The 27034-nt window shown below is 56.3% G+C and overlaps 1 protein-coding gene across 20 annotated transcripts in view; it reads right to left on the bottom strand.

The window, feature by feature from the left end:
• Positions 1 to 1301: 1301 nt before the first annotated feature.
• The window catches only part of MYO18A (myosin XVIIIA), a 101198-nt gene continuing 75465 nt past the window's right edge, over positions 1302 to 27034 (bottom strand). For 12 of the 20 annotated variants that reach the window (XM_059878439.1, XM_059878438.1, XM_059878449.1 and 9 more), the window contains 21 exons: positions 26897 to 27025; positions 26037 to 26180; positions 25576 to 25665; positions 25316 to 25435; positions 25007 to 25118; positions 24331 to 24458; positions 23882 to 24036; positions 22014 to 22137; positions 21726 to 21926; positions 21064 to 21174; positions 20179 to 20283; positions 19756 to 19902; positions 19281 to 19394; positions 17578 to 17694; positions 17325 to 17408; positions 16770 to 16907; positions 14583 to 14768; positions 14064 to 14203; positions 13215 to 13259; positions 9977 to 10099; positions 7202 to 8499 (listed from right to left, as the gene is read on the bottom strand). In XM_059878439.1, the coding sequence (XP_059734422.1) occupies positions 7206 to 8499; positions 9977 to 10099; positions 13215 to 13259; positions 14064 to 14203; positions 14583 to 14768; positions 16770 to 16907; positions 17325 to 17408; positions 17578 to 17694; positions 19281 to 19394; positions 19756 to 19902; positions 20179 to 20283; positions 21064 to 21174; positions 21726 to 21926; positions 22014 to 22137; positions 23882 to 24036; positions 24331 to 24458; positions 25007 to 25118; positions 25316 to 25435; positions 25576 to 25665; positions 26037 to 26180; positions 26897 to 27025 (3807 nt within the window). In that variant the 3' untranslated portion in view covers positions 7202 to 7205. Of the gene's footprint in view, positions 2693 to 7201; positions 8500 to 8789; positions 8847 to 9976; positions 10100 to 13214; positions 13260 to 14063; positions 14204 to 14582; positions 14769 to 16769; positions 16908 to 17324; positions 17409 to 17577; positions 17695 to 19280; positions 19395 to 19755; positions 19903 to 20178; positions 20284 to 21063; positions 21175 to 21725; positions 21927 to 22013; positions 22138 to 23881; positions 24037 to 24330; positions 24459 to 25006; positions 25119 to 25315; positions 25436 to 25575; positions 25666 to 26036; positions 26181 to 26896; positions 27026 to 27034 lie in introns of those variants that run through there. The other 8 variants (XM_024980686.2, XM_059878452.1, XM_059878456.1 and 5 more) reach the window with 6 other exon arrangements.

Raw genomic sequence — 27034 nt, forward strand, 5'->3', positions numbered from 1 at the left:
TCAATAATTAATCAGAGGCCCAAGTCAGCGTAGGTGAGCAGAGTTGGGATCTTGCCTGTAGGTCGACTTTTGTCACACTAGTTCCTTGGAAGAAAAAATGCACCAAGCTAGCTGAACGCAGGAGTAAAAGATGTGAATGACAGAACTGAACATGAAGAGTCAGCAGTTAAAAAGACAACCCAGTAACTTCACTTCTACTGCCTTCTGTATTCAACCTTCAGGGCAGTTTCTTTCATTCAAGATAGAGCCACATCACACTTCATTCCCATTCATTTTGGGGATGACTTTTCCCCCCTTTCCCTTTCTTGCCCATTTCTAGATGCCTGACATCAGCAGTAGGCCTGTCTGATATCCTTTCTTGCCTACTTGTCCAAACCAGGAGAGCCTGATTGACCAGCTGTAAATATGCATGCAGGGATTATAACTGGTCATATTACAAGAGGTAGAGAAGGAGGAGGGTCATTTGTTTCTTGTCCTTTTGCATGAGCTGTCTTTCAGCTGTCAGGAAGAGAACCAAGTGTGGATTGGGACATGCAGGCAGGGATTGAGCAGGGTGGAGAAGCCAGCACACCCAGCCTATTCAAGTTGCCCTATGGCCCATGGGATTGGAGGTCAGAGAGAGTTCTGCCAAGTATTGATCAGAAAGTCATCTTTGGAACCTCCCTGGTAGTCCAGTGGTTAGAATCTGCCTGCCAATGCAGGGGACACAGTTCGATCCCTGGTCTGGAATGATTCCACATGCTGTGGGGGAACTAAGCCTGTGTGCTCTAGAACCCATGCTCTGAAACAACAGAAGCCACTGCAATGAGAAGCCTGAGCACACCGACTGGAAAGGAGCTAGCCGCCACTCGCCACAACTAGAGAAAGCCCGAGCATAGCAACAAAGACCCAGCACAGCCAAAAATAAAAAAGTTTTAAAAAGATCTAATAAACGTTTGCATCCTTAAAAAGGAAGACAGGATTTCTGTAATTGGCAAGATTTAACAATCAGAGTAACCTCAACATTCCCAAGTGGAGGCCAGGGTAGGACAAGACCTGGACGGCTCTGCCAACCTGAATTACAATCCTTGGGCTTTTAAAACAGAAGGGAGGTTTATGTCTTTCTTGACCGGTTCTCTCACCCACTGCCTCTGCCTGCTCCAGATGACCTGCCAAAGCTCTCTGAGTGGCACTGGTCTGACATGGCAGCGAGTCAGAGGCCAGGGTGACTCCCCCCGGTCCTCAGCAGCAGCCTTGCTCTGCTCCCATGTGCTGACCCTAGACTTTACTGAGCCTGAAGGAACAGGAAGGAAAACTGGCAGTGCCAGGAGAAAAAGGACGTTTATTTCCATACATCAGGTAAATGGGGAGGAGAGCACAGCCCAATGAGTACACACCAGTTGCAGGAGAGAAGAGGAGGACAGATGGGAGCGGCGCCAGGCACTGCCCTTGGGCCCCCAAGTCTGGAGGTGCTGGTGGGATGATCTTTGTGTGTGGGGGGGAGCTGGGACTGTCAGTCCCCAGGTTGTCATGTCTGGGATAAGTGTGTGTGGGCAGGGCGATTAGAAGAAGAAAAATGACTCAGGCTCAGGTCTCAGGGTGAGGACTTGTGTCTAACACACCTTAGTACTGACCAAAGCCTCCATCTTCAGTTTTTTTCAGTCACAAGCCCTCCACCCAAGGCCTTCCCTCTCCAGTTGAGCCTGTGATCCAGGCAACCTGGACTGAGGGGGAGGGAGGCAGTGCTTGGATAAGCCCCGAATTGGCGTAGGTGGAGCGGGTTTACTCTTAAATAGGTCATTGCACATAACACACGGATGAGACGAAGGGGGGTGGGGGCTGGAAGTTCCTGCTGGTACGTCCACACCCCTGTCTGTGTAGGCTTGCTCAGCTTGAACCCAGAAGCACCTGAGAGTCCCTCCCCACTCAGACTCTTAAGAAGCTGGACCCAGCTCTGCTCACCAGTCTCTCCAGCTGCACAGAGAAAGGCCTGCTCTCTGAAGAGTAAAGATGAAGCTGGGATTCCTCTAGTCGTTCCCGGTGTGGGGAGGCGGGCCAGCTGCCGCGGCAGCCCCCCTCCCACTCTCAGGGATACAGCTGCGATGGAGAGGTTGGGTATTTAAATTAAAAAAAGTAAATAGACAGCAGGCACTGAGAAGAGAAAGCCCTCGCCCCAAGCCAAGGGGGAAGGAATTGCTGTTTCCTGCCCCAGACTCCACCCCACGGACCCAGCAACCCGAGAATGTCCCAGTAGGCAATCTGTCCACCGTCCCTGAGCGGGGCGCTGACATGGAGGTCAACCTGCTGGCTCCGTGTGGTGCCAAGCCACCTGCCACCCACGGTGGCCCAAGGCAGGAGCAGAAAGTTCTCTTTTCAGAATTGCTCTTCCCTCCACTCTTCCACGTGGAGATGTCAGATACCCACAGCCTGGGAAGCCCCCAGACCGAAGAGGGTCAGGGGTTTCCCATGCAGATCCGCAGTCGGATGGGGGAGACCCGTGCCCCACGAGACAGGCGCCCGTGGCAGCAGGAGGCGGTGGGTGGGAGGGGTCCACACCACTCCCCTGGGCTATGCGTTGGTCTCTGTCTGCTTGGCCTCTGTGTCACTGTCGCTCAGATAGTTGTGGGAGTATCGGGGCCTGGAGGTGCCGTCGAGAAGGTCGTGCTCATCGTCTGAACGGTCAGGGGCAAGGGACTTCCAGTAGCTGGTGGGGCTGCAGGGAGAGAGAAACGAGATAAGAGGAGGGGCGCTTTTACCTTCAGCACCAAGGCCTTTGGTCCAAAGGAAGCCCCACCCCCAACCTTGTCACAGCATTCCCCAAAGCCACAAATTGAGAAATAGAAGTGAGATTCCCTGGTTTCCCCAGAAGATACTCAGAGTAGTAGGAGGAAGGACATCTCTTTGATTCTGAGAACTTTCTACAACTCTGAAGAAAGCAATGCTGAAGAGCGGTGGGTCTCGAACTTGAACGTGCATAAGAATTGGCTGCGGATCCCGTGTTCTTTCCCCAAGAAGTTCTCGTTTGCTAGCTCTTGGGTGAAACCCAGGAATTCTGCATTTTCAACTCCCTCTCTGGAAGATTCTGCTACAGGCAGTGTATGGATTGCATTGACTTGGAGACTGGAGATCTGGTGATTACAGGACTACAACCTGTCTTAGTAAAGGTTACTCCCCAAAGGTTCCTTCTAAGGAGAGGCTTTCCCCATTGAATACTCCCAGATCACAACCCTGCCTCCTAATCAGATTTTTCTGAGGATGGTGAGAATTTCTATCTTTGACCATGACACCATCTACTCACAAGGAATGGAGACTGAGGATGTAGGAGCTGGCAAGACCTCTGTTTGAGGGTGGCAAAGTCATCCCTGTCTTGATACCACAATCCAACCCCATAGTCTTCATCAGGCCACTGGGAGCCTTGCACTCCCTCCCCGACCAAGGTATGAAGCATTTCTCCCTGGATGGAGCAGACTCATGGTGTCCAGCATGGATGGGATCTCTCTTCCACTTCTAGTCACCTTCTCTTTTTTATCTTTTCCAAAGCCTTAGAGCACCCTTCCCCTGCCCCTCCCACCTTCGCTTCTGAACTGTAATTTCAGCACTGCTGGAGAAAATGCAGCCCAAGATGGCTCCACCCCTACCAGTGCCCTGCCTCAGTGGGCCCCTGCTTCCAGATCCTAGAGAGCTTCTGCTAGGATAAACAGGAATCCTGTGATTTCAATGCCTCCCATTCTGATTTACGGATCTGAGGAAGGCCCTTGTTTACTAAACCTGTCCGAGATCTTGTATCTCTAAACCAAAACAGGAGGAAAGAGCGTTCTCCAAGAAAGAACCACATTCTCAGCTTTTCCAACGGTGGTGAGGAAAGGATTTGATGGCTGGGTATTTCCTGTATGTGAGACACTGTCCCAGACAGGCTGGATGTACTTATTCTTTACCACGTAAAACGTCATGAGGAAGCTGGTTCAAAGAGACAAGCAGCTTGCCCAAGGTCACACAGCCAGTATGTAAATCTGAACCTGGGACCTTAGGCCTCAGAGCCTCTTGAGGACTCCACCTTGTCACCAGACCGGTGACCTGAGGAGAAAACAAGAAGAAACCTGCGTTCTCCCCACTGGCCTGGGTGAGAGCCCGGGGGTGTGTATAGGTCGGTCTCTCTCTCTCTCTCTCTGCCCCTGGGGAGCAGGAAGAGCCTGATAGAATACATGTTCAATTATGCAAAATGGTTCAGGAATGGGGCAGCCTGGTTAATAGTTATCGTATGTCTCATGAATGAATTACCATTTTTAAAGGAATCAGAATAGCACAAAACACATTTAATACAAACTAGACTGAACATAAATGAGTCTTACTTGGATGGGCCACAGGCACTTAAGGACTCTGGGGTGTCTCAGGGACAAAATTATAAAGCTCAACGAGGACTGTGCAACATAGGAAAAATTGGGGTCGTTTTAGCTTTTGGATTGTTTGAATTCTGAATTAGTGGGAGCCTGGTTTTATTTTCTTTCTTTTTTTCTTTTTTTTTAGACAGAACTTCTGGGAACTCAAGGCTAAGGTCTGCTGTTGGGCAAAGGAAGGAACTGGCTTTGTGGAAAGACAGCAGGGTTATTTTAAGGGCAAAGGAAGGGGTGAGGTAGATGCCAGGGCTGGGACCCAGACGAAAGTGGGGTGCTCCTTTCCTTCCTCACATGTCTCCTCAGACTGGAGCTGCAGCCCCCACTTCCACATTCCTGTGCCTGCCAGGCAGACACCTGGATGAATGACAGCTGGGTTTCAACACCATTCCATCCAGATGCTGGGCGCAGTGGCAGAGGCAGCCGGGAGGGGTACATGCCAGGCCCCTCTCTCCCCTGCTCCCACCTTGGATGCTCCTTAGCCAGTTTCCTTTGTGGCTTCTGCAGCCACAGCTGTGACCAACAGCAGGTAGCTAGCCCCCTTCCCCAGGGCAGAGTCAGGGCTGCAATTTGAACATTTTAACCAAATGGTTTCAAACGCTTTCCTTCCCACAAGCCAGTGTTTCCTGCTCCATGCTGTCACAGATGATTTGGTGCACAAGCTAATTCCTGCTGGGCGAGCCCAGGGTGGCGGTCCCCTCCCCCACCCTTTGCTGGGATGCTTTCCTGTTCAGAATTCTCGAAGGTCCCCATCGCCAGGTGGGAAGCTAAGCCACTCAGCCCCTGCCCCAACTCTTCACAGTTTATTTGCCCAAAGCCAGTTCCCCCTGAGTCCAACTAGGTCCTCTCTCCCCCAGCCCTTCTCTTGCCAGCTCTGTATTGGTTGGTTAGCTTCTGGCTTGGTGCCCACTCTCCCCGCAGTGAATCCAACCCTTGTTGGAGGTGGTGGTGTGTAGGGTTTCAGGACTACTCCTGTGTTCCTGGTGGACAAAAAGGGCTGTGCTGGTGGCTGAAGGAAGAAACAGGTTGTATGTGTTTTTGTTCTTGCTGGGTCAACGGTGATGACGGACTGAGTCACTGGGGTCTGCAGTCCACCAGCTGCTGGGCAGTGTGGGATGTCCTGGCTAGGCCCGTGTCTCCCTCTTCAGGTATTAGTGCAGTGCTCAGAAGGGCCTGGCCCGCTCTGCTTCCCAAACCTCCCCTCATAGCCCATCAGCTGACTTCCTGCCCTTGGGCAGTAGGGCATTTAGCAGGGTGGTTGAGTGGAAAGCTGTGATGGTCACAGTATCATGATCCTTGCCTTTTCTCACTGCGGTGCTGACAGCAGCTCCCTAGAACAACTGAGATGCTTCCTGCTCCTCCCAGAGCATCCTGCAACCATCTGGCACATGCGGGAAGCCACAGAGCAGGTCTAAGTCCAAGGGCTTGGTTCTGGAGCAACTCAGGGCCCACAGAATCTGAGTTGGCCATGAGCCTGGTCTGGGTTCAGGTTCCACCTCCCCCATGCTGTCTCCCCAAACCCATCCCATCACCATCTCCAAGCAGCTGCAAGTAACATTCACTTTCACAGGCTCCATTCCTTAAAACGAAACTGGTCCCTTTTGGTAGAAATCAGCCCAAGTCCGTGTGCTTGCTCAGCAGCTCCACTGCATAAGAGGCCCACAACCATGCAACACGTGTGTGTTAGTTCATGCATCAAGGAAACACTGCCCGTGCCCCAGGGGGGCTATGCTCTAGAGTCATACCTCCTGGGAAGCAGCAAGCTTGCCCTGGGAGGGTACCATGCCAAAAACAGCTTCATATAAGCAGGGTGATCCAAATGTCACCACCCACCAGGGAGAGTGGCAACAATGGTATTCCAGTGAGTCAGTCTTTGCCTTTTTTCGGAGGTGGGGGTGTGGGCATAAAGGGTCTAACAGCTTGATCTTCCTTCCCACAGGGAGAAGGCTGGGAGAGGCAGGAGAGCCAGGAGGGGGCTGTCACTCAACAGCTGCTAATTTCTATTCATTAAAACTTTACAAGATGAGCTAAGATGAGGTGACGCCCATGTGTGGGCTTCAGGTGGGAGGGGTGGGGAGAGAGTCAGGCATCTCCAGGTCTGCTGCAGGGTGTGGTGCTGTGGGTGCTGTAAGCCTTGCACTCTGAGCCTCAAGATCCATGCCAGAGGGGAAGATGACATTGCAGGGCAGAGGGAGAGCTGAGCAAAAGGCCCCTTAATTGCTGATGGCCACTGATGCATCAACTCACATCGGGGGGTCAGTTCCAGCCCTTTCCCGGGCCCAGCCTTTCAGGGCTATGGGCAAAAGCTCTGCATGTATGCTGCTAGGCCCATACAGTAAATATTACGCTCATGTGATCTGCCTTGGGTCATACAGAGGAGTGGTTAAAGGTGAGCTGAAGAGATTTCATTCAGATCCTGGCAACATCACTTTCCAGCTCAGTAACCTTGGCAAACGACTTAACCCGCCTGAACCTCACCTTCTTTTCCTAGAAAATGGGCTCGTGATCGGATCTTTGTTTTGGGGTTAGTGTGAGGATTAAGTGAATAAAATACGGCAAGTATCTTAGGGGGGTGGTCCCTGGCCCAGGGTAAGGGCTTGCTAAGTGGGAGTTGTGACTTGACGTCACCAGAGAGTTCCTCGTTGGGCTCAGAACGACTGACTAGCTCAGCCAGCCTCTGCTCTCTGAGGGAGCCAGGAGGCTCTGCGAGGCCAGGCTTGCTGGAGAGGAACGCAGGAGGGGCCCGAGTGGTGGCGAGTGGGCCGGGAGCACGTTAGTTCACACCGAGTGGCACACGCCATGCTCTGCACTCCGTGCCGGGTGCCACCTACTGCACTAGTCGCTCTCGGGCCTGTACAGGTACCGCATCATCAGGCTGTCCACCTCCTTCTTGCGCTTCTTCTCCTCCTTCCGGGACTGCCGGCGCCCCTGCCCGGCCTCCTCATCCTCCGCAGCCGGGCCCTTCTTCACGCTCGAGCGGCTGTGGCCGGAGATGGTAGAGCCGCTGGACGAGGAGGAGGAGGAGGTGGAGGAGGAGGAGGAGGACTCCGTTCTCTTCCGTCTCGATTTGGCCTTCTTCTTGCTCTTCCGAGAGCGCCCCTTCTTCCGCTGCCTGTGCTCCGAGGAATCTTCGGAGCTGGAGCTGGAGCTGGAGCTACTCCTCCTCTTGCTCCGGCTCTTCCGGCTGCCGCGGGACCGAGACACGTCTGCGGCCGAGGCGGAGCGGCGAATGCTGGTGGCTCGCTCTGGAGGGTCCAGCTGGGCGCTGCGGGTGCTCTGGATGCTCTTCCGGTCATCCTCCTCAGAGTCCGGCTCCAGGCTGCTCCGGTGGAACGGGGTGGGTTTGTAGCTCAGGACCTCGTTGATGGCGGCCTCCAGGTCTGGGTCCAGGTAGGAGCGGCGGCTGACCGGGCGGACGCTGGAGCCCAGAGGCTCCTCCGGGGTGGAGGAGGCGGAGGCGCGAGGCCGGGGTGGCACCGACAGACTGCGGGCCAGAGACGACGGGTGGCTGTACTGCGAGTGTGCCTCGCTCAAGGCCACGCTGGCTCCATCGTCCCAGTCGTCCAGGCAGCTCCGGCCCAGGGACAGGCGGGAATCGGGGCTCTCCCGGCCGAGGAGTGAGGCCCGGCCTAAGGAAGGGCTGAGGGTCACCGATAGGCTGTCGAGCCGGGAGGTGCTGCGACGGGAACTGGGGGAGCCCGACAGCGAGAAGCTCAAGGAGGAGCGCACCCCGTCCTCGCCGCCGGAGCCGCGCCGGGTGGCCGAGGAGGCCCGGCTGACCGGCGCTGAGACGGCCGAGGCCCGGTCCAAGTCTGAGCCCCAGCGCTTCTCCAGCCGGCTCGTGCGGCCCCCGACGCCGCCGCCGGAGAGGACCGAGCCGCCCTCGTCTGGCTCCTCGGACTTTCTGGCCGAGCCTGGCTCCTCCTTGGGGCCCCCGCGGGCCTTCCGAGGGGGCCTCTCTGGGGAGGCCGGCCGCTCGCTCAGGGTGGTGAAGAGCGAGTCCTCGTCCCCGGTGCCCCCGATGGAGTCCTTCAGGGTAAGCCGCTTTCGGTAGCTCAGCGAGCTGAGCACTGAGGCCGGCCTCTCCTCCACCCCCTTGCCCTCCTTCCCCGCGGTGCTGAGGGCGGTTCTGGCATGGATAGATTCGGGGGCAGCAGAGAGAGAATGAGAGAGAGAGAGAGGCATTAAACCCAGAGAATAAAGACACCGGGGGAGGGAGGAGGAGGAGGAGGAGGAAGAAGGAGAGCTCGCAGCAGCTCTGGCAAAGTGGCGCTGAGCACGTCGGAGGAAATGAAGCAAAATAATTTGCGTCAGTGAAAATAGCTTCACGGAGAATGTCATGTAAATTAGACTATTGTTCTATTTCATCACTTTTCCCCCTCTAAAACGTTTAGTTCAATTTATTTCATTGTCAACTACCTGGAGCCTGGTGCCACGCTGCGGTGAACGGCAGTGGGGCGGGGAAGGCAGCATTTTCTGCAATAACAAAATGTTTGGCTGAATACATTAAACCAATTAGAGGGGGGCTGGCTGGGTGTTTGTGGTGAGGGTCTGGGCTTGGCAAGGGGCCTCAGGGGCATTAGAGAAGGAATTGTGGTTGTGGCTTAGTTGCTAAGTCGTGTCCCCGGACTCTCTGCCACCCCCCTGGACTGTAGCCTGCCAGGCTCCTCTGTCCATGGGATTTCCCAGGTAACAATACTGGAGTGGGTTGCCATTTCCTTCTCCAGGGGATCTTCCTGACCCAGGGATCGAACTCGCGTCTCCTGCATTGGAAGGTGGATTCTTTACCACTGAGACACCTGGGAAGCCCTTGTGGGAAGAGAGGAATTACTCTTTCTACCCAGCACACCAGCTGTCTCTCGGAGGGGGTGGAACAGTGTGTTCTGGGGGATCAGGATGGCTCTGAGTTGGGAGGGGGTAGTCAGCAGAGAAGGGGTGGCAGGAGGGGTAAGAGCAGGGGACCCATGCTGGCCAAGAGGTGAGGAATGGGAATCGGAGTCCCACATTTCTGGGTTAGCTGCCTGTGCCATCAGAAGACCGTGACTGGCCTGGACAACAGGGGAGCCAGTTTCTGCAGTAGATGGGTGTTAGCAGAAAGCATAGCAGAGGCCAAGTGAAAAGACCAGAGGAAGAAGAGAACAGGCAGAGAATGAAGTGTGTCTGTAGCTGTGATGGGGAGTCAAGGGGAACCGAGGCCTCTTCTGCTACTATTCCTACCAAGACCTCAGAGGTCTAAAGCTGGCCCTGTCCAGGGTTGTGGGATCCAGAGTCTCCCTGTGCCCTATTTCAGCCTTGATTCCAAGGACACAAACCATCAGGCAGTTCGATCAACATTTGTTGAATGAATGAGTAGGGATGAAGTTAAACCTACACCAAACCAAAGCCCTGAGCCTGGTAAAGGAAATATTCCTTAGGCAAAATAATGGTGACGCAGACCCTGAGTTAAGAAGAAACCTGGCCTCCTGTGCATATCCTCTGTGCCGAGGCCCCTCCAGGCAAGAAAGAGACGCAGGTGGCGTGAGGCACACCCTTTGGGATCAAGGCACTGCTCATCCATCCCTGGGGCATGAGGTGGCCTTTGCTCTCAGCGAAGGCCACGTGCTTACCTGGAACTCTTCAAGCTGCCGTCGTCAGAAGCCGCCTTGGAAGGCCCTTTGTTTTTAGACAGCCATGACTTGACACCGTCGACCCGGTCCTCCAGCTCCGAGTCCACGTCTGAGTCCCCCTCGCTGTGGGATAAGGAGCAGAAAGGTAGGCAAGGCTGGGAAGAGGTGATGACCCACGGTCCAGGAGGGAGCACTAAGTGGCAGCAGGTTTGTCTCAGCGGGGGGTGGGATGCAGGGCGGCATGCGCATCAGTGAGTCAGAGAGAACAAGAGAGGTTAGACCAGAGCACACCTTTCACAAAAACCCTGCCCCGCCCAGCAGGCCACACTGTGTGACAGCCACCAAGAAGACCCTGAGGAGCATGGAGGCACCTCCACCCCACTTTCTGGGACAAGCTGCTGTTCAGCCGACCGAGAATGACAGGGAGACCATCCATTCATCAATTATAGCTAAATGGCTCTTGGTTAAAAAGCGGAGTCAGGGGCCCTTCACCTCCTCCCTGAGGCCTGTTCTGCTGTTCTTGTCTGCCTGTTCCCCCACATGTGGCTACGGCTACTCCCACTTTCCATGACTTCACTGCAAAAGGAGGGTTGGTGGTGATAGGACGGAGAAGAGAAGGGCTTTATTATGACTTAAGTGAACTTGAACTTGGAGTCTCCTGGGCTGATGGCAATGCCAACCTGGGCACTACAGACTGTACCCCAGATCCGTCCTGAAGCTCCCCTTGGCCTTTCAGAAACAGAGAAAGGACAGGGCAGGGCAGCAGCATTTTCCAAGGGGCTGGTCACAGCTCCAAGATCCAAGCTGCACCAGGAGATTGGGGTGGGGGGCACCCAGAAGTCCCCGGCAAAGGCTCTGTCTCTCCTAGCTCCTCTTCCTCCCTCAGGTAGCCTGTGGCTCTTGCTCCCCAAAGGCTTTTACTGGCCAAGCTGACCTGAGCCCTCTCGATAGCCCACAGGAGTCAAATTCTGATGCTGAAATCATGGAGATTTCTTCACAAAGCAGCAAGGGCTTGGAGACAGCTTCTGAGTGAGAATGCTTCTAGAATTCTGCAAAATGTCTGCTCACCATGTTCCCTGCTATGGATACGCTAGGATTTCTCCTTGATATAAATTTCCTTTCATCTGTGTCAACAGGAGCAGCCCCGTTCCTGAATTATGTTCTTGAATAAATAGTCACACAGGCATGTACACACACACACACACACACACACACACACACACACGGAAGAAACCACACCACCAGACACTGTTCTGGGGACTGTGAGACAGCAGGACTCGTGGGGAGGGGAATAAAGAGGCGTATTTTATGGGCTTCCGTCAAATACAGAATTATAACAAAGACGAGGCTGGCTGATGCCCCGGGTAAACAGGAGTTTAGTAGACAACCCCGAAACCGTTAATGCAAGCCCTGTGCCCATCTGAGCCCGGCAGATTTACTGTGGTGCACAGGCCCCACGGAACGCCAATACCTCCTGATTTATACACCCGTGCAAAAAACCTCCTTCTCCAGCTTCAGAGCCTGTAATTTATCACCACCGTTCATAACCATATTGATTGCCTTTAGAAAGGAGGTGCTGTATGCATCGCAAAATCTATGTCTACATGTTAAAAGCGTTTCTGTATAAATCTCCCTTAATACTGTGCTGTTTACTGCTTTCATTAAGGTTATGGCAATAACAACTGTATCTCTAAGTAAATCGAAACATTATTTTTCGCCCGCCTTAGCACACGCGCTCAATAACTTGGAGCTCGGGCTCAGGGCTGCCGAGGGAAAGACCCACACCACCCCTACACCACCCTCTACCATCAGCAGGAACCGGGCTAGGACTGCAGACCCCCGTGTGCCTGCATGAGTGCACACTGGTGTGTGTGCACGCGCATGTGTGCAGGAATTTAGAATGTGAACTGAAATGCGCATTTTATCAGGCCTCGAAGCTCCAACAGCCCAAGGATGGCAGGGCTGGAACACACAGGGGACACACAGTTACGGGCCCAGAATACGAATTTGCCTCCTTACATTCAGAGCAGCGCATGAGTTGAGGAGCTGGCCTGCCTGCCCTCGCCTTCTCTTCAGTTTCAAGCCTATAGAGGATGTTTGGCTTCTTTTCCTTAAATAATCAGGCCCGTAAACAAACTTCAGGGCCAGGCCAGCTCAGGGGGCAGTTGAAATTTTAAATGGTCGGAATTAAACCTCGTGTCAAATACAATTTATGTCCAGGCTCATGTGCTATTAGTTAACTGGGAGCCGAATCGCGGGGGAACAAACAAACGGAGACAGAACGGCGGGGGATATTAATTGTGTGTGACAACCGGGCTCCAGCGGCCCTCTATCACTGTTACACACTATTACATTTATCATTAGCTCTCACGGAGTCCTTTGCGCTGCCGCCAGCCCATCCTGGCCAGAGGAGGCGGCCTGCCAGCAAGAGAGAGGGGAGGGGTGGAAACCCAAGGCCGCCCTGGAATAACAACCTCTAAAGACCAGCCCTGTTGAATCTGACGGAGGATCACTTCGATCTAATCCTCCTGAAGGTGCAAGCATCTGCACCTGCTGTCCGGCTCCCACCCAGAAAGAAGGAAACGGAAAGGGGGTGGGGCTACTGGGCTCCCCCCACCTGACTGACAGCTCCGGCACCAATGCCTGGGGCCTCCTGACCCGAGGAGCCCACGGCGGGTACAGTAAACACAGCTGGCTGTGTTCCCTCCCCCTGCCACACAGAGCCTGCCACGCCATCATCCACAGTTGCTTGCTTTCTCCCAACAAGTAACTGTTAGATGCCTCTCTCCTTCTACCCCGTCTGCCAAAAGTAGGGGGGCGGACCTTTCAAAATGAAACAACCCACCTCTTTGAGGCAGGTCAGGCTCCAAAGGAGCCCACAGATGGGGAGAAATCCAACCCAGATCTTCCCCCCCAAGAGGAAGAGGCCGGAAAGCGGCTACCAAGGGTAGCCACTTTCTGATGGAGCCCCCATCCTGCTGACCAAGGATGTGGGGGCCAGAAGCCTCCCAGGTGGAGCACCCTCATGGCCTGCCCTCTGCCTCCGACGCAGGCCCTGGCCTGCTGCCCTGCCTCCCCCAGGACAGAGTCAGCCCGGTTAGCGTGAGAGACTAGCTGGAGGAGGAGTGGAGGTCATTGTGTGTCCACATGCGACATGCAGCACAGCGGGAGCCCGGGGTTAGGGGCAGTTAGACACCACGCGAGGAGAGGCAGAGAGCGCGTGCGCTCCAGTCCTCACGGTTTATTCTTTCTTTTCTGATACTTTGTCACCATGTCCTGCAAACTGGAAACAGAAAGAAAAGAGTGGGCAAGGGGGCCAAAAGAACACAGAAAAGTCAACGGGCAAACCAGGGTGGACCCTTCAGCCGAGGACCCCCTCCTTCTTCAGCAAGACAAGGCTCTGGCTGGCTAAGACCAGGAGGTAGGACAGTGCTGTGCTCAGAGGGAGGCTCAGAGGGAGGTTGCCTAGGGTACCATTTCCCTGCCCCAAAGGAGCAGGCTTCCTGGACAGCCCAGGAGCAGGATGGAGTCCCAGCCTTCACGCGGGATGGGGGCAAATCCCGGGGCAGGAGGGTCTGCCCAGGGCAGCCTTAGGAGCTTCTCCAGAGCCTACCCCTACTCCAGACTCACCCCTACCGCTGGTCTGCCTGCCTCGTGACTGCCTCCTCAGCCTAAGACCACAAATCTCCTAAACCTTTCCCCGGGTGGGTTTTATGAGAGAAAATCTCTGGTACTGTAACAAGACACCACGGCCCTTAAATCTCTGCTGTCCCCAGAGTGGGGCAGGCGCCATCAGAAATGCAGCTAAACGGGGGAATAACTCATCTTGAACAGGCAGAGCTGGAGAGCCAGGTCCTGGGAGGCCCAGGAAGGGGAATGGAGAGGACGTGGGGAGGGCTTCTCACGTGGGCACCACCTGTCCAGCCCTCAGCCGCCATCGGATGGGGGTCCGTGCTGGGGTCTGGCAGTGAGGGGAGGGTGGGCAGGCAGCTCAGTGGTGGGGAGACCCAGGTCACAGCTGTTCTACCTGGTCTGGAGGTGGTCAAGAGGGCCTCCGAGCCGGCCACAGTTGCCAGAGGCCCCTCACCTATTGATGAGGTCCTCGTTCTCGTCGCTCTCCATCTCGTCCTCAATGGCGGCTTGCAGGTCCCCGATGCGCTTGAACGCTAGTTTCAGATCAGCCTGCAGGCTCTGGTTAGCAGCTTCCAGACTCTCCAGATCCATCTCCTAGAAGGGAGAGGGGGCAGTCCATAGGAGGGCTGGCGTCTTATCCAGCTGCCCCAGAAAAGGCTGGCTTCACATCTTTCCAGGCCAGCAGCAGCTCTGTGGGTGCTGCAGAGAACCTGCAGAACTTTCTCTGCCCTGGTGTGGCTGGGCTGTGGGGGCCGGGCCTCACCTGAGGCAGAGCTGGTGCCACCCTCCTTAGCCCCTGGCCTGCCCTCAGGCTTGGTGGACTATCTGTCCTCTTGGCACATTCTCATCCCTCCAATTCTCTAAACCATGGTTTTTTTGCAGCCCACCTCCACAAGCCCAGGGTGGGGAGGTGTGTGTTTAGCAGCCTCTCAGAGGGCTGCCGGCCTGCGGCCTCGTGGGTGGGGGGCATTACCAGTTCATGCTTCTTGCGGCTCGCCTCGGCTTCCTTCCTGGCAAGCTCGCCCATTTCCTCCTTGGTGTCCCGGAGCTGCCGCTGCAGCCTCTTGTTTTGCTCCTTCTCCCGGTTCTCAGCCGCCGCGCGCTGATCCCGTTCCTCAGTCAGCTTCTCCATGTTGTCCTTGAGCCGGCTGGCCAGGCTCTGGACAGGGCAGTGGGAAGAGAGATCCATCAGCGGGGCAGAGAGTGGGGTGTGGCAGAGCTCCGGACTCAGGTGGGCAAGCACTAAAGCCCCAGGGTGGGTGGCTCCCTTTGCCGTTCTATAAAAGGGGGAGAATAACACCTATTCCCCAGGGGTCTTTTAAGGCCCAAATAAGGTAAGCGATGTAACAGCACTCTGCAAGATGAAAGGAGCTACGTCATTATCACCACCATCACCAAGGTCGGAAGAGGGCTCTGTCTCGAGTCCATACTGACGCCATGTGCGGGGCCTCCACAGGCAGCAGGGCTTCCCCCAGAGACCCTAAACCCAGAAGCTCTAAAAGCGAGAGCCTGTGCTTAGAGGCAAATGACTTTCCTGAGAATTCTGGATTAGGAGGAGACTAAACAGTCATCACATGCCAAATACAAAGCCATCCCTCTAAACCCGATGAATCTCTTTCCCCAGAAACTTGAACACGTTCCCCCTCCCAGGCCACAGGACGCCGAGCAGAGAACGACCTGGAGGTGGGGGCAGTGTGAGGGAAGCACCCTGCCTCTGGTCCTAATCTTGGACTGGCCATGGGGGCTCCACTCTCGGCCCCTAGCCTCTATGTCTTGAAAAGATAAGAGTGCTAGGCTACATCTCTAAGGGCCATAGGTGTTTAACATTCTGCGCATCTAAACCACAGGACTGCTGTCTGAGCTGAAGGCAAAATGAGAGACAGAGCTGAGGAAAGGGACTGGGACCCTTGAGAAAAGGAGGCAAATGCTGCAGTCTGTTCACAGCCACCAGCCCACCGGCCTCCTCTGCCCTGTAATAGCTTTGGGGCCTGAGGCAACCTACTTAACCCTTTCTGTGTGCACACTGTGGACCAAAATATTACCAAGGCAGAGCACGGACTATTCCTAAGCCTCCTCTAATTCTCTCTAGCTCTCTGGAGAACTGTGACCTTGTCTTAGGAGGTTCAGCCACATTTTCTCTAGGTCAAGGGTACTAATGCCCTCCGATGCCCACTGCCAGCCCCATGGTCACCTGGTTCCATCCCCATCCTCTTTCCTGCTCCACTGACTCATGGGTAAGGGGGAAAGAGGCAGGGATGCTCAGCACCCACAGCATGAACACACTTCTCATGGAGGCCAGTCAGCGCTCAGATGATGTCTGCACGCTCGAGATGGAGGAAAGGAAATAGGGAGAGAGGAGTGTAAACCCAGAGAGATCATTTTGCCGGCCTCTTTCTTCCTACCTGCTCTGTTAGAAAGGCGCTGGAGCATGTGGGCTTTGAGAGAGTGGAACCGAAAGGATTAAATGTGGAGGATGGAGATTATAGTTAGGAGGGATGGAAAGAGAAGACGGGGGTGAACAGAAAAAGGAGAAGGGTTAGAGGGAAGAGAATGAAAAGTAGAGGGAGAGGACAAAGGGGATGGGGAGAAAGGAAGAAATAGCTCAGGGAAGTAAGGAAGGGAATGAGATTGGGGAGAAAACAGACTCTGAGGGAGAGGGAAAAAAATGGGGCAAAAATGGAGGAAAATGAAGAGGGAAGGAGAAAAGCAGAGACAGCAGGCATGGGGAAAATTGACGGAAAAGGGGAATAAGAAAGGGAAAGAGAAAGAGCAAGCGGTGAGATGAGAGGACAGACTCCAGCCCTTGAAGAAGTGGCGCCATCCGCTGCATATTTATGACCCTGCCGGAGAGCAGAGAGGGGACCGACGGGGGGAGCGCACGGTGGAGGAAAATATGAAGACGAAAAGCTAAGCTGCTGTGGTCCCTTGGCAGAAAGCACGCACGGAAACAGAATGTAAAGCAGGCAGGCTCCGCGGTGCCCAGAGAGCAGGTCGGGTGGGCGGGGGAGAAGGCACCAGCCCATCAGCTGGCCTGGAAGCTTGGCAGAGGCCTCGGGGGTGCGGCCTCAGGCCTGCCCGGCCCTGCTGAGCATGCGTGGCTCCAGCCAGGGCCGCTCGGCCCTTCCCCACTGCAGAAGGGATAGGGGAAGTGTGTGCCCACCTCCAGCCGCTTTACTTGGGTCCTTTCAAACTCCAGGCGTGTCTCCAGCTCCCGGATCTTAGCTTCCTGCCTGCTCACCAGGGACTTGTCCACCATGGACTGCTCCAGGAACTCCACTTGGCTCTGGAGGGCTTGTAGCTGGGGGGTGGGGGCAGGAAAGGAAGAAAGAACTGAGCCTGGAAAGGGAAGAGGGGCAGGTTCTGTACCCCCTTCCCTGCAAGATCACCATGGTGACCAGAAGGCTGGACAGGGAGCTGGAAGGATGGGTCCCTGGGACAAGGGCACCCCCCAACCTGACCCTGTGCTGACAAACATTTTGCCCTTTGGAGAGAAAGGAGAGAACTAAGGACCAGAGAGGGAATAGAAATGCAAAATGAGGCAGTTGAAGCCAAAAACGTCTGCTCTGGTGACATGGCTCCAAGCCTAGGCCTTTGCACTCACTGACGTTGACTGATGGCAGAGAGAAGCGCGTGTGAACTTGTGAGCTTGGGAGCTGGTCCCCACGAACAGGGACCCTGTCACCCTCTCTTTACCAAGGGAAATCCTGGTCCCCACCTTCTCCTGCAGCTCTTGCTTCTCTTTGTTGGCTTCTTCCAGCTGAGCCTGGAGATCATTCATCTGAGCCAGGTCCCGGGAGGCCTGGGAAAGGAAAGAGTACTGAAGCAGGACTTCCCATGAGCACCAAATTCCAGCGCGCTCTGCTCCACTTGGAGGGCCAGGGCACACAGGCACCGTGACAGGGACCTACGAGGAGGACCAGGGGACGGTGCCCGTGCAGGGTGTGGCGGGGCACTCCCGGGCAGGGTACCTGAGCCACGGCCGCCTTGTGCTTCTTCATCAGCTCGTTCATGTCCTCCTGATCCTCCTCCAGCCGGTTCTGGATCTCATTTTTCTCACGCTGAAGGCGGCTCAGCTGCTCCTCCAGCTGGACAGAGGCACAGACAGACCAAGAGCATCAGGCCTGGCGTGACTAATGGCTCTGGGTGGGAAGACTGAACCTCCTTTGGCCACCACCCGTGGGAGGAGCTAAGGATGGGGCCAGGCCGACCCGCTGGAGGGGGTGCCAGGACCAGTGATGCTCAGGGAGCTGCCTGTCCTGCCCTGCTCTGGGCCTGGGAGCTGAGTGGAAGGACTGTCTTTGCAGCTTAGGCAGCGTGTGTGTGTGTGCTAAGTCACTTCAGTCATGTCCAACTCTTTGCAAGTCTATGGACTATAGTCCACCAGGCTCCTCTGTCCAAGGGATTCTCCAGGCAAGAATACTGGGGCAGGTTGCCATGCCCTCCTCCAGGGGATCTTCCCAACCTAGGGATGGAACCCATGTCTCTCATATCTCCAGGATTAGCAGGCAGGTTCCTTACAAATAGCGCCACCTGGGAAGCCCAGCTCAGGCAGACCCTGGGCTAAATGACAGCTGCTTCCCCACAGCTCTTTGGAGGCTAATGAGAAGGCAGAAAAGGTCCACCCAGAACCAAACGACCCATCGTCCAGCACTAGCGGCTAGGCCTTAACCTCTGCCCTCTCCAGGCCCCAGGGAAGGATCCCTCAAATCTGTGAAGCTCTCCTGGCCTGCACTGGTGTTCTCCCCCGGGACTGCCTGCTTCCTGACCATCCAGTCCCCACGGCCAGTCCACTCCTGTAGGGAGGAGAAGAGACAGCCAACAGCAGCTTCAGGAAATGAATGAATCTATTAGCCAGTAATTCCAAACCAAAATGACTACGTTGGCTCCTTCTCTGCCCCCATCCATCTTGTTACCGGGCTGCAGGGAGCTGGGGATGCCTCCGCCAAGAAATTTATTAACTTGGATTTAAATAAAATGGTAATTTTATAACAGCCTTTTTTAACACAATTAAGGAATTTGAATTACTCACCTGAAAACTGCTGAGGAGCACAAATGTCACAGGGATAAATCAAGCCCAGGAGACTGGCATCTCTCTGCAGCTGGGGGACTAGCTGGGGGGCCAGGGAGCTCAGAGCCAAGCCCAGCCTCCTCCCCTGCCCCGTTCCCTGCCCGAGGAGGTATACCAGCGGCCGAATCCCAGTAATGAGCTCTCGGCCGATGGATGGGCCATGGGAGAGGTGGGGAATTAAAAGGGAGGCATTAAATAAGCGCTCTAATTAGCTGCCACTTGGGCTTGTCAGTGGGGCTGGCCGGGGGCAGGGGAGGGAAACAGAGTCATCCCGTCCTCTTATCGGTGCTTCTGCTAATCTCTAGGTACCTGTTTACATCCCTCAGCCACATTAGCTGCTTTATTTATGGTGTTGGGGCCTGTGGCCAAGCTCCCACAGGCAGGTGGTTAAACAGGGAGATGGGCCCTCGCTGGCTTCCTCCTCCGTCTCGCCGCCCCCTCCCAGGCCTCTAAGTGGGGAGAGGCAGAGGAGTGGAGGCCTACTCTCCCTGCAGAAAGTCCTGGGCTGGGGAAGGAGCCTTGTTTGGCATAAAAGGAGCCACTGTCATGGCTCCGTTGTCCCTCAGCCGCCCGAATCCGGCTCTGCACACCCCGCGTCCTTACCGCTGTCTTGGCCTTGGCGATGTCATCGATCTGCAAGTGCAGGTCTTCGATCTCCACCTCCATCGCTTTCCGAGCTTTCACGGCCGCTGCACACGTGAACTCTGACTCCTCCAACTGAACACAGCCAACCCCACCCCCACCCCAGGGAGGGACATCAGCCACTCCCCAGGGACAGGAGGGCTGTGCAGGGGGCTCCCCGGGGAGAGGGAACCTGGCACTCTCCTCCTTCTCCTCTGTTCACTTCAGACCCCAGGGCTGTGATGCGTTGAGTGCACTGACTTCTCTGCCCACGACAGGGTGGCAGGTGTTGGGCCATCCACATCACTCTGGGCTTGACTGTCATGCCTACAGCACACGCTGACCCTCAGGAGTCCAGCTTCTCCCCGCTTCCCTATCACCGTCCTTCCCAAGGATTCAAGAACCACTGGCAGGGGCAAGAGGGAGAGGGAACTGATGACGTCCTGTCTGCGGATACCTGGTTCTTCAGCTGGGCGATCTCCCTCTTGCTGGGTGCGTTGTTCTTCAGGTGATCCAGCATGATCTGGGCATCTGCCAGCAGGGCCTTGGTGCGCTTCAGGTCTTTCCGGAGCCGCTTCTCTGACTCAAAGTCCCGCTGGTTCACCTGGGTGGACACCAAGGGCTGGGGCTCTGGGCTCCGCCACAGGGCCTCTGCTTGTCTTCCCCGAGCCCCCTCCTCGCCCTGCACTCACTCTCAGAGATGCCTTAATGAGCAACGATAGTGGCAGGGCTGGGATCACACCAGCCGAGGTGAGAAAGCCCGGTGTGCCCTGGGTGGTGATCACCCTCCTGCAGGTGATCACCCTCCTGGCAGGGCCCTACAGAGCCAGCGCCTTCCTGCTCCCGGCTCTCCCCGCCGCAGCCAGTGGTCTCTGCTCACCTGGTCACTGAGTGTGGCCAGCTTGCCCTCCAGCTCCCGCTTCTCCCGCAGCACCTTCTGCTTGTCCTCGTACTCTTCCTCAAGCTGTACTTCCATTTGCTTTAACTGCAAACAGGGGCCCATGGGTCCCTTCAGAGTCAGGTGCCAGCCAGCCCCTTCCCTGCTGGACCCCCCTGCGCCCCTGGGAGAATAGTGGGGTAGGGGCTGAAGATGGATGACCTGGAGGGGCATACCCTGAACTCAAAGTTCCCAGGGTTTCAGAGCAGCCTTGGAGGGAGGGGAGGGACAGCAGGCCACGAGCAGCGGCGCAGGCCCAGGTGGGAGCTCTTGTTCCAGAGCCTTTGTGCTTGCAGCTTGGCACAGAAAGCAGGGGGGTGTTAGCTCCCCAAGGGCCTGGGCCTCTCTACGGACCCTCAGAGCAGCACACATCCTGGCCAACGCCAGGATCCCAAGCAGAACTTCCCAGTCCTGAATAGCAGTGGAATATAGTGAAGGATGGGGAAGCCCGGCGTGCTGCAGTCCATGGGTCGCAGAGAGTCAGACATGACTGAGCGACTGAATGAAAACAGAGGTAAAGAAAACAGAAAAGCCCTTACTTTAGATTTGTTTTTTAATTGAAATATAGTTAATCTGCAATGTTGTGCCAATCTCTGCTGCACGGCAAAGTGATTTCGTTATGTACATAGAGACATTCTTTTTTAAAAAGTGTTCTTCTCCATTATGCTTTATCACAGGATAATGAATATAGCTCCCTGAGCTACAGGGTAAGACCTTAGTGTTTATCCATCCTATATATAATAGTTTACATCTGGAAAAGTTATTACTATAAAGCAGTGATGGGGGAACCAGTGTTTCTACTGGACGGGTCAGAGCCAACTGGTTTACCTTCTTCTGACATGACTGCCGGGCCTCCTCCACCTCCTCATCCCGATTCTCCATCTCCTTGGAATGGGTCTGCCTCATCCGCTCCATCTCCATCTCAAGTCGTAGCTTGGCCTGCAGGTGGATGGGAGTAAAGGGCTGGGTTTCTTCTCTGGCAGCACCCCAACTCCTCCCCACCACGTCCCGATCGGCCGCTCTTCCTGGGCTCAGGAGCAGGAACGTCTCTGCCAGCAGTTCCCTGTGCTCCCACCTTGCTCTGGTGGCAGCTGGCTTCTCCAGAGAAACTGAACTCCTTTACTAGAGGCCTGGCACAGGCCCAGGGAAGGCTGCTGGGCGCGGGGGCAATCCTGCCGCTTTTCCACTTGGCCTCGGGGCTCTAGCTGCCTGAACTGACACGGTGGCTCAGTGGCAGGCTGGACGGGCTCACGGCCTTCCAGCTACCCTGCCTCCTGAGCCCCTCACCAGTGGAGCTCAATTAAGATCTGCTCTCATGGAAAGTGCCGTGAAAAAGCTTAATTATCTTCACACTGTGGCTGGCACAGATCAGGTGCCCCCTCAGTACTTTGTGAATAAGAGAAGGGATGACCGATTGGATTTAGGATCTCGTCCTCCTCTGCCCCACATGGAGAGGACAGTGCTGCCTCCCTTGGCCCAGCCCTCAGCACCTGCTCCAGCATCTGGATGGTCCCCGCCTGCTCGTCCAGCTCCTCCTCCTGATCCTTAACCTTGGCCTCCAGGTCTCGGAGCTGTTTCTTGACCTTGGCCAGAGAAGCTTCATCCTTGGACTCTTGGGAGGAAATGTCCTGGAGCTCGGCCTCCAGTGACACAACCTTCTGGGTGAACCCCGCAATGTCCATGTCTTTTTCCTGGAGGGAAAGAGAAGATGAGGCTGGTCCTGGGCGAGCCCGAGCCTGGGGCGGGGGGAGGTATGGACGGCAGGCAGCTCCACGCACCTCCATCTGCTGCTTCAGGCTGAAGGCCTCAGCGAGGAGCATGTCCTTCTCCCGCTGCAGTTTCTCCCGCTGCAGCTTCTCTCGCTGGGCCTCCTCATGTGCTTGAGAGAGCTCGCTGTCGAACCTGCCAGGGAGCATGGCCATGGCGGCTCCATCAGATGAAGGAAGAGTCACAGCCCCCAGCACCCGGAGGCTGCCAGGAAGTGGTGCCACAGACCCAGACAGGGTGCAAGACGGGAGGACTCATGCAGCCTGAGCTTGGGGCCAGCGCAGAGGGGTTACAGGTCAGGCCACCAGGGCCCTGCTGAGCAACCTGGTCTGGGCTTGAGGGGTGGGGGAGCATTTCATCAAGGGGGCCTAAGAGGGACCCACAGACTGCTTCCAGGGAAAAAGTGGACAGACTCTCCTCTGGCATTAAGTCTCAGCCTTTTCTCTTTCAACAGATCAAAGGATAGGAAGAGGGACCAGGGTGAAGGCAGAAGGGGTGTCAGAAGGGGTGGAAATGAACATCCTGCCTCATCTCACGCACTTTCTACAGCTCTAGACGGGCCACCTCTGGGCCCCAGCTTCTACCCAGGCCTACCTGTCCCAGCAGCACCCCATCACCCCAGGACACCCCACCCCGGGCTGGGGACCCCATCCCCCTGTGCCCAGTTGGCAGCATGCTTCAAGGGGGAACGCGGGCCATGGCCGGGGTGGGGGGTTCCTCCTTTTTTCCTCCACTTCCCAGCCTTCCATCTCCTGCCCAGTGACTCCAAACAAGGAGCAAATTGCTGAAATTCCTCTTAACACCTTCCTGGAATAGCTAATCGGGTTCCTGTCCCTGTAGAAAACTGACAAGCTCACTCCCATCCCAACCCCACGTTAAGGAAAAAAAAAAAAAAAAGTAAGAAAACTCCAGGCCCGCTGAAACTTAATAAGTTACCCAGCAGGGAGTGCAGCAAGATAGTAACTAGGTCGAGCTGGCACTGTCATGGGGTGCTCCAAGGGGGGCCCCTAAGGGTGCCTGTCTCTAGGTAAAAGGGAGGGTGGGGGTACAGATAAGAACCAGGGGAGCAGAGAGTCAGAGCGCTGGGGGAGAAGAATATAAGGCTTTCCTAGTGCCCCTCACTTGGCAATGAGCCCAGGAGGCCGAGGGTAACCCCGGGTCCCTGGAGGGACCCAGCCCTGCCCTCCTTACCCCCAGGGCCATGGGGCTGTCCCTTCACAAAAGCAACCGGTGCCTCTTCTGAGAACCCGTCCTCTGCAGAGGGGAACTGGGTGCTCACCCCATTCCCTGGAACGTCCTGCTGTTCCCAGAATGTGGGGGTTCCTCCCTGTTCCTAATAAAGGTGTCCCATTCCCATCCTGGCCTGGGAAATTAATTTAGACTGGCTTTTCTCCTGCGAGGGCTGTCCCCCCTACCTTTGCCACTTCGGGGCATTATCATAATGAGATGGAAGTGGCAGGTAGTTTAATGACATTAGCCAGGAGTCTGTGTTTGTGTAGCTGAGGCAACAGGGGCGGGGGTGGGGGGGCACAGGAATGGGGAGCCGGGTGTTGGGGGGTGCAAGGGGCAGGACCACCGTGGAGTGGTTCCTGCATGGGGCCTGGCTGACGCTCATCCTTCTAGATCCCAGGCAGGGTAACAGCACACACTGGGGTGTGAGGGAGGCAACATCTGAGAGCAGAGCCCTGAGCAGGCTGTCAGGAACGCTGTGGTCTACATGCGCCTTGGAGGTCAGAAGTCAGACCCTGACTCCTATTCCAGGGCGAGGGACCAGGCAGATGAGAGGGCCAAATTCAGGCCCTCTCGTCTCTCCTCCCTGGAGGGAGGCAGGGAACTGCTCAAAGAGGCCTGCTGCATCCAGGCCAGGGGACCCACCCACCTCCTCTGCTTCTTCTCCAGCTCGTGGTTGCGGACCTGCTGGCCCTCCAGGTGCAGCTTGGTGTCCTGCAGCTCAGCTGTCAGCCGCTGGCACTTCTTCTTGAGCTGCTGCAGCGTCCGCTGGCTCTCATCACTATCTGCCTGCAGGTCCCCGAGCTAGGGGGGCGAGACGGGGGTGCAGGGTCAGTGGCCCTCGAGAGGCCTGGAGGTACTGGTGGAGGAGGTGAGGAGAGGGCAGTGGGCGAAGGAGAGGGTGGTCTGGGGACCAAGGATGAAGTCAGTCTCGTCCAGGGAATCTAAGACACTCTGACAGTAGTCTGCCCTTGGGTGTCCCTCACATCCAGCGCCAACCCTTCCCTGTGCTCCCAGGGCCTGCCTGGCTCACTGGCCATTCCCCACGCCAACATGTGGCGTCCAGCCCTCCCCACACCTCTCCGGCACCAGCCTCACCCGCCTCTCCAGCTGCCTCTTGCTCTGCTGCTCCACCTCCAGCTTGTCCTCAAACTCCTGCTGGAGCCGTTTCTTGGTGAAGTCCACCTCCCGCATGGCTCGCTCATACTTCAGACGCCACTCGCCGCCTGTGGGGTGGGGGCAGACAGCGGAAGAATGAGATGCTGAGAGTCCCCGAGAAGGGGTGGAGGGGGATGAAGGCTTGGGGAGCAGGTGGAGTCAGCCAGAGGGACTCAGAAAGGTCCCTGGATCAGTGACTTCCTTCCAAGGCAGAAGGAGCCACTAGCCGGGAGAAGCCTAGAGAGAGTGATGCGGCCCCATGTGCTGTCTTCTCCCAAGGACCGCCAGACCATGGTCCTCAAACATTGTCATTATCATGGTTGCTGCGGTGGTTTAGTTGCTAAGTCATATCTGACTCATGCCACCCCATTGACTGTGGCCTGCCAGGCTCCTCTGTCCATGGGATTCTCCAGGCAAGAATACTGGAGTGGGTTGCCATTGTTACCACCTTCCATGATAATCCCCTGCACTTATTGGGACCTCTACTTTCTCATCAATTTATTTCACGTAGCCTTATAACAGCTCTACAGACAGGAGACGAGGGGTGTGGTTGCCTAGGGGGGGCTTCAGAACTTGCCACTCAGGCCATGGCCAAGTCCTCCGGCCTCTGACCCACCTGTGTCACCATCAGCCACTTCCCCATTGATCTCAGCTGCCCGGATGAGACGGGCCTCCATCACCTCCATCTCCATCACCTCCATCTTCTTCTTCAGTGCATCGTACTGGGTCTGCAGAGAGGTGGTTATGTGCCGTGCTGCCCCACCCCCTCACAGTACCGCCCGTGCCCCTGAACCACACAGACCATGGTCACAAGCTTACCAGGGCAGACAGGGGTGCTGGGCTGGTGGCAAGGATGCCATGTGTCTTAGGGGGACCAGACAGGCACTAGCACGTGTGGCAGCCACTAGCTCAGCCCTGCCCTCACCTGCAGCTCCTTCATCTCCTTCTCAGCCCGGAGCCTCTCCGCGGTCTCTGCGTCCAGCAGCTGGGAGGCGGACTCTCCTGTGTTACGTTCATCCGTCAGCTCCGATGTCAGCTCTGAGATCTGATGGGGGAGGGAGTCACCACCCGTTGACTGCCTCACTCAGCTGGAACAGTTGTGGGGGGGTGGGGGGTGGGGCCTCCTGGGCCGGGCACCCTGCAGAGGGGGGTCAGTCTGGCTGGTGCTGGGAATCACTCACTCACCCGGGTCTCCAGCCGGTCACTGCTGAGTCGCAGCTCATTCCGCTCCTTCTCCACTTTCTCGAGCTTGCTCTTCAGCTGCTGGATCTCCTCCTAGGGCGCAGGAAGGAGGGCAAAGTAAGGCAGAGCCCCTGGGAGACGCTGGGGCAGGATCTGCACCCCTGGGGTGAACCAAGCTGGTGAAGCTCAAGCCGTGACATGAGGGAACTGGAAGCCACCGCCTGCCTGGGGCTCCTTCCCTAGACCCTTCCCCATGGGCGGTGGACGCCTGAGGTTTTATCTTAAGAGGATACCCGGGGGCTCAGCCAGCACCCTAGAAGGACGCCTTCTGTTTGCTGGGCATGGTTCAAGGACACCAGCTCTTTGGACTGCAAAAAGGAGCACTGGGGAGCCCAAGACAAGTTGGCAAAACTCTGGCCCACGTGGATGAAGTTCAGCCCTCCCCTCCCCGGGCTGTTCCGTACGTCTTTGTTCCGGATCTGCTCTTCTGACAGCTGGACCTCGATGAGGGGTCTCACGGTGGTGAAGAGCTTCCACCAGGGCCAGTCCTTCACCCCTTTGTTCTTCTTGATGTTCTTCTGCACGCAGCGAATGGCCAGGTCCTGGATCTAAGTTGGGGTGGGGGTGGTGCTCAGCAGACTGTCAGACCCGAGTCCAGCCAGGATGGTCCCCGCCACCAGCCCCAGCCTCTGGGGCTGCCCCTCTGGCCACTGGACCCACCTCAAGTCAAACACTCCCTGAGCCACCCCTTGCCCCCAGCCTCCCTCCAATCCTCAGAGAGTGGGCGGCAGAGAGTGCGGCCCCTGGAGCACCGCACTGGGCACTAACCGATCTGCCATCATTAGGAATAATTTCGTCTGCTTTATTTGCTGCCTGATTATTTCCAGCACGCCGGCCTAGATGTGCTATAAAACCTAATCTTGCTGAAACACAAGAGGCGGCGGTGCTGGCTGTTTTATGGACTTGCTAATAAGAAAAGGAGTCGCTGACACAGCTCCTTAATCTTCATGGAGCAGCCTGCGATCCCTAGCCCACCTTTGCCTGGGCCCTGCTCCTCACCACCCAGCCTCGGACCAGGCCACACAGTCTCATCACCAGGCACACGAGCACTCTGGGTGGCAGGGGGGTGCTGCCCATCCCCTGCCCTGGCCCAGGGTGCCCCTGGGAGGTCCTGCCTCTTGTCCCCCAGACAAAGATAACTCACAGCCCCACGCCCGGCCTCCTGCCCCATGGGAATGTCCCTCCCAGTCCCACCCCGACCCTTGGAGCTCAGCTCTGCCCGGATAGGCTGGGTAAAGGGACCAGGCTGTCCCTGGAGCAGCACCTTCTTCTTCTTGAAGTGTTGCCGGGCCAGGTAGCCCCTGCAGGCCGCTTGGAACAGGGTTAGGTTCCTGCTGGTTTGTTCATCTCGCTGCTCCTCCAACCGTGCCAATGTGCCTGCCCGGAAGAACACCTGTGGAGA

The sequence above is a fragment of the Bos taurus genome, chromosome 19 (assembly GCF_002263795.3).
Source record: "Bos taurus isolate L1 Dominette 01449 registration number 42190680 breed Hereford chromosome 19, ARS-UCD2.0, whole genome shotgun sequence".
NCBI lineage: Eukaryota > Metazoa > Chordata > Mammalia > Artiodactyla > Bovidae > Bos > Bos taurus.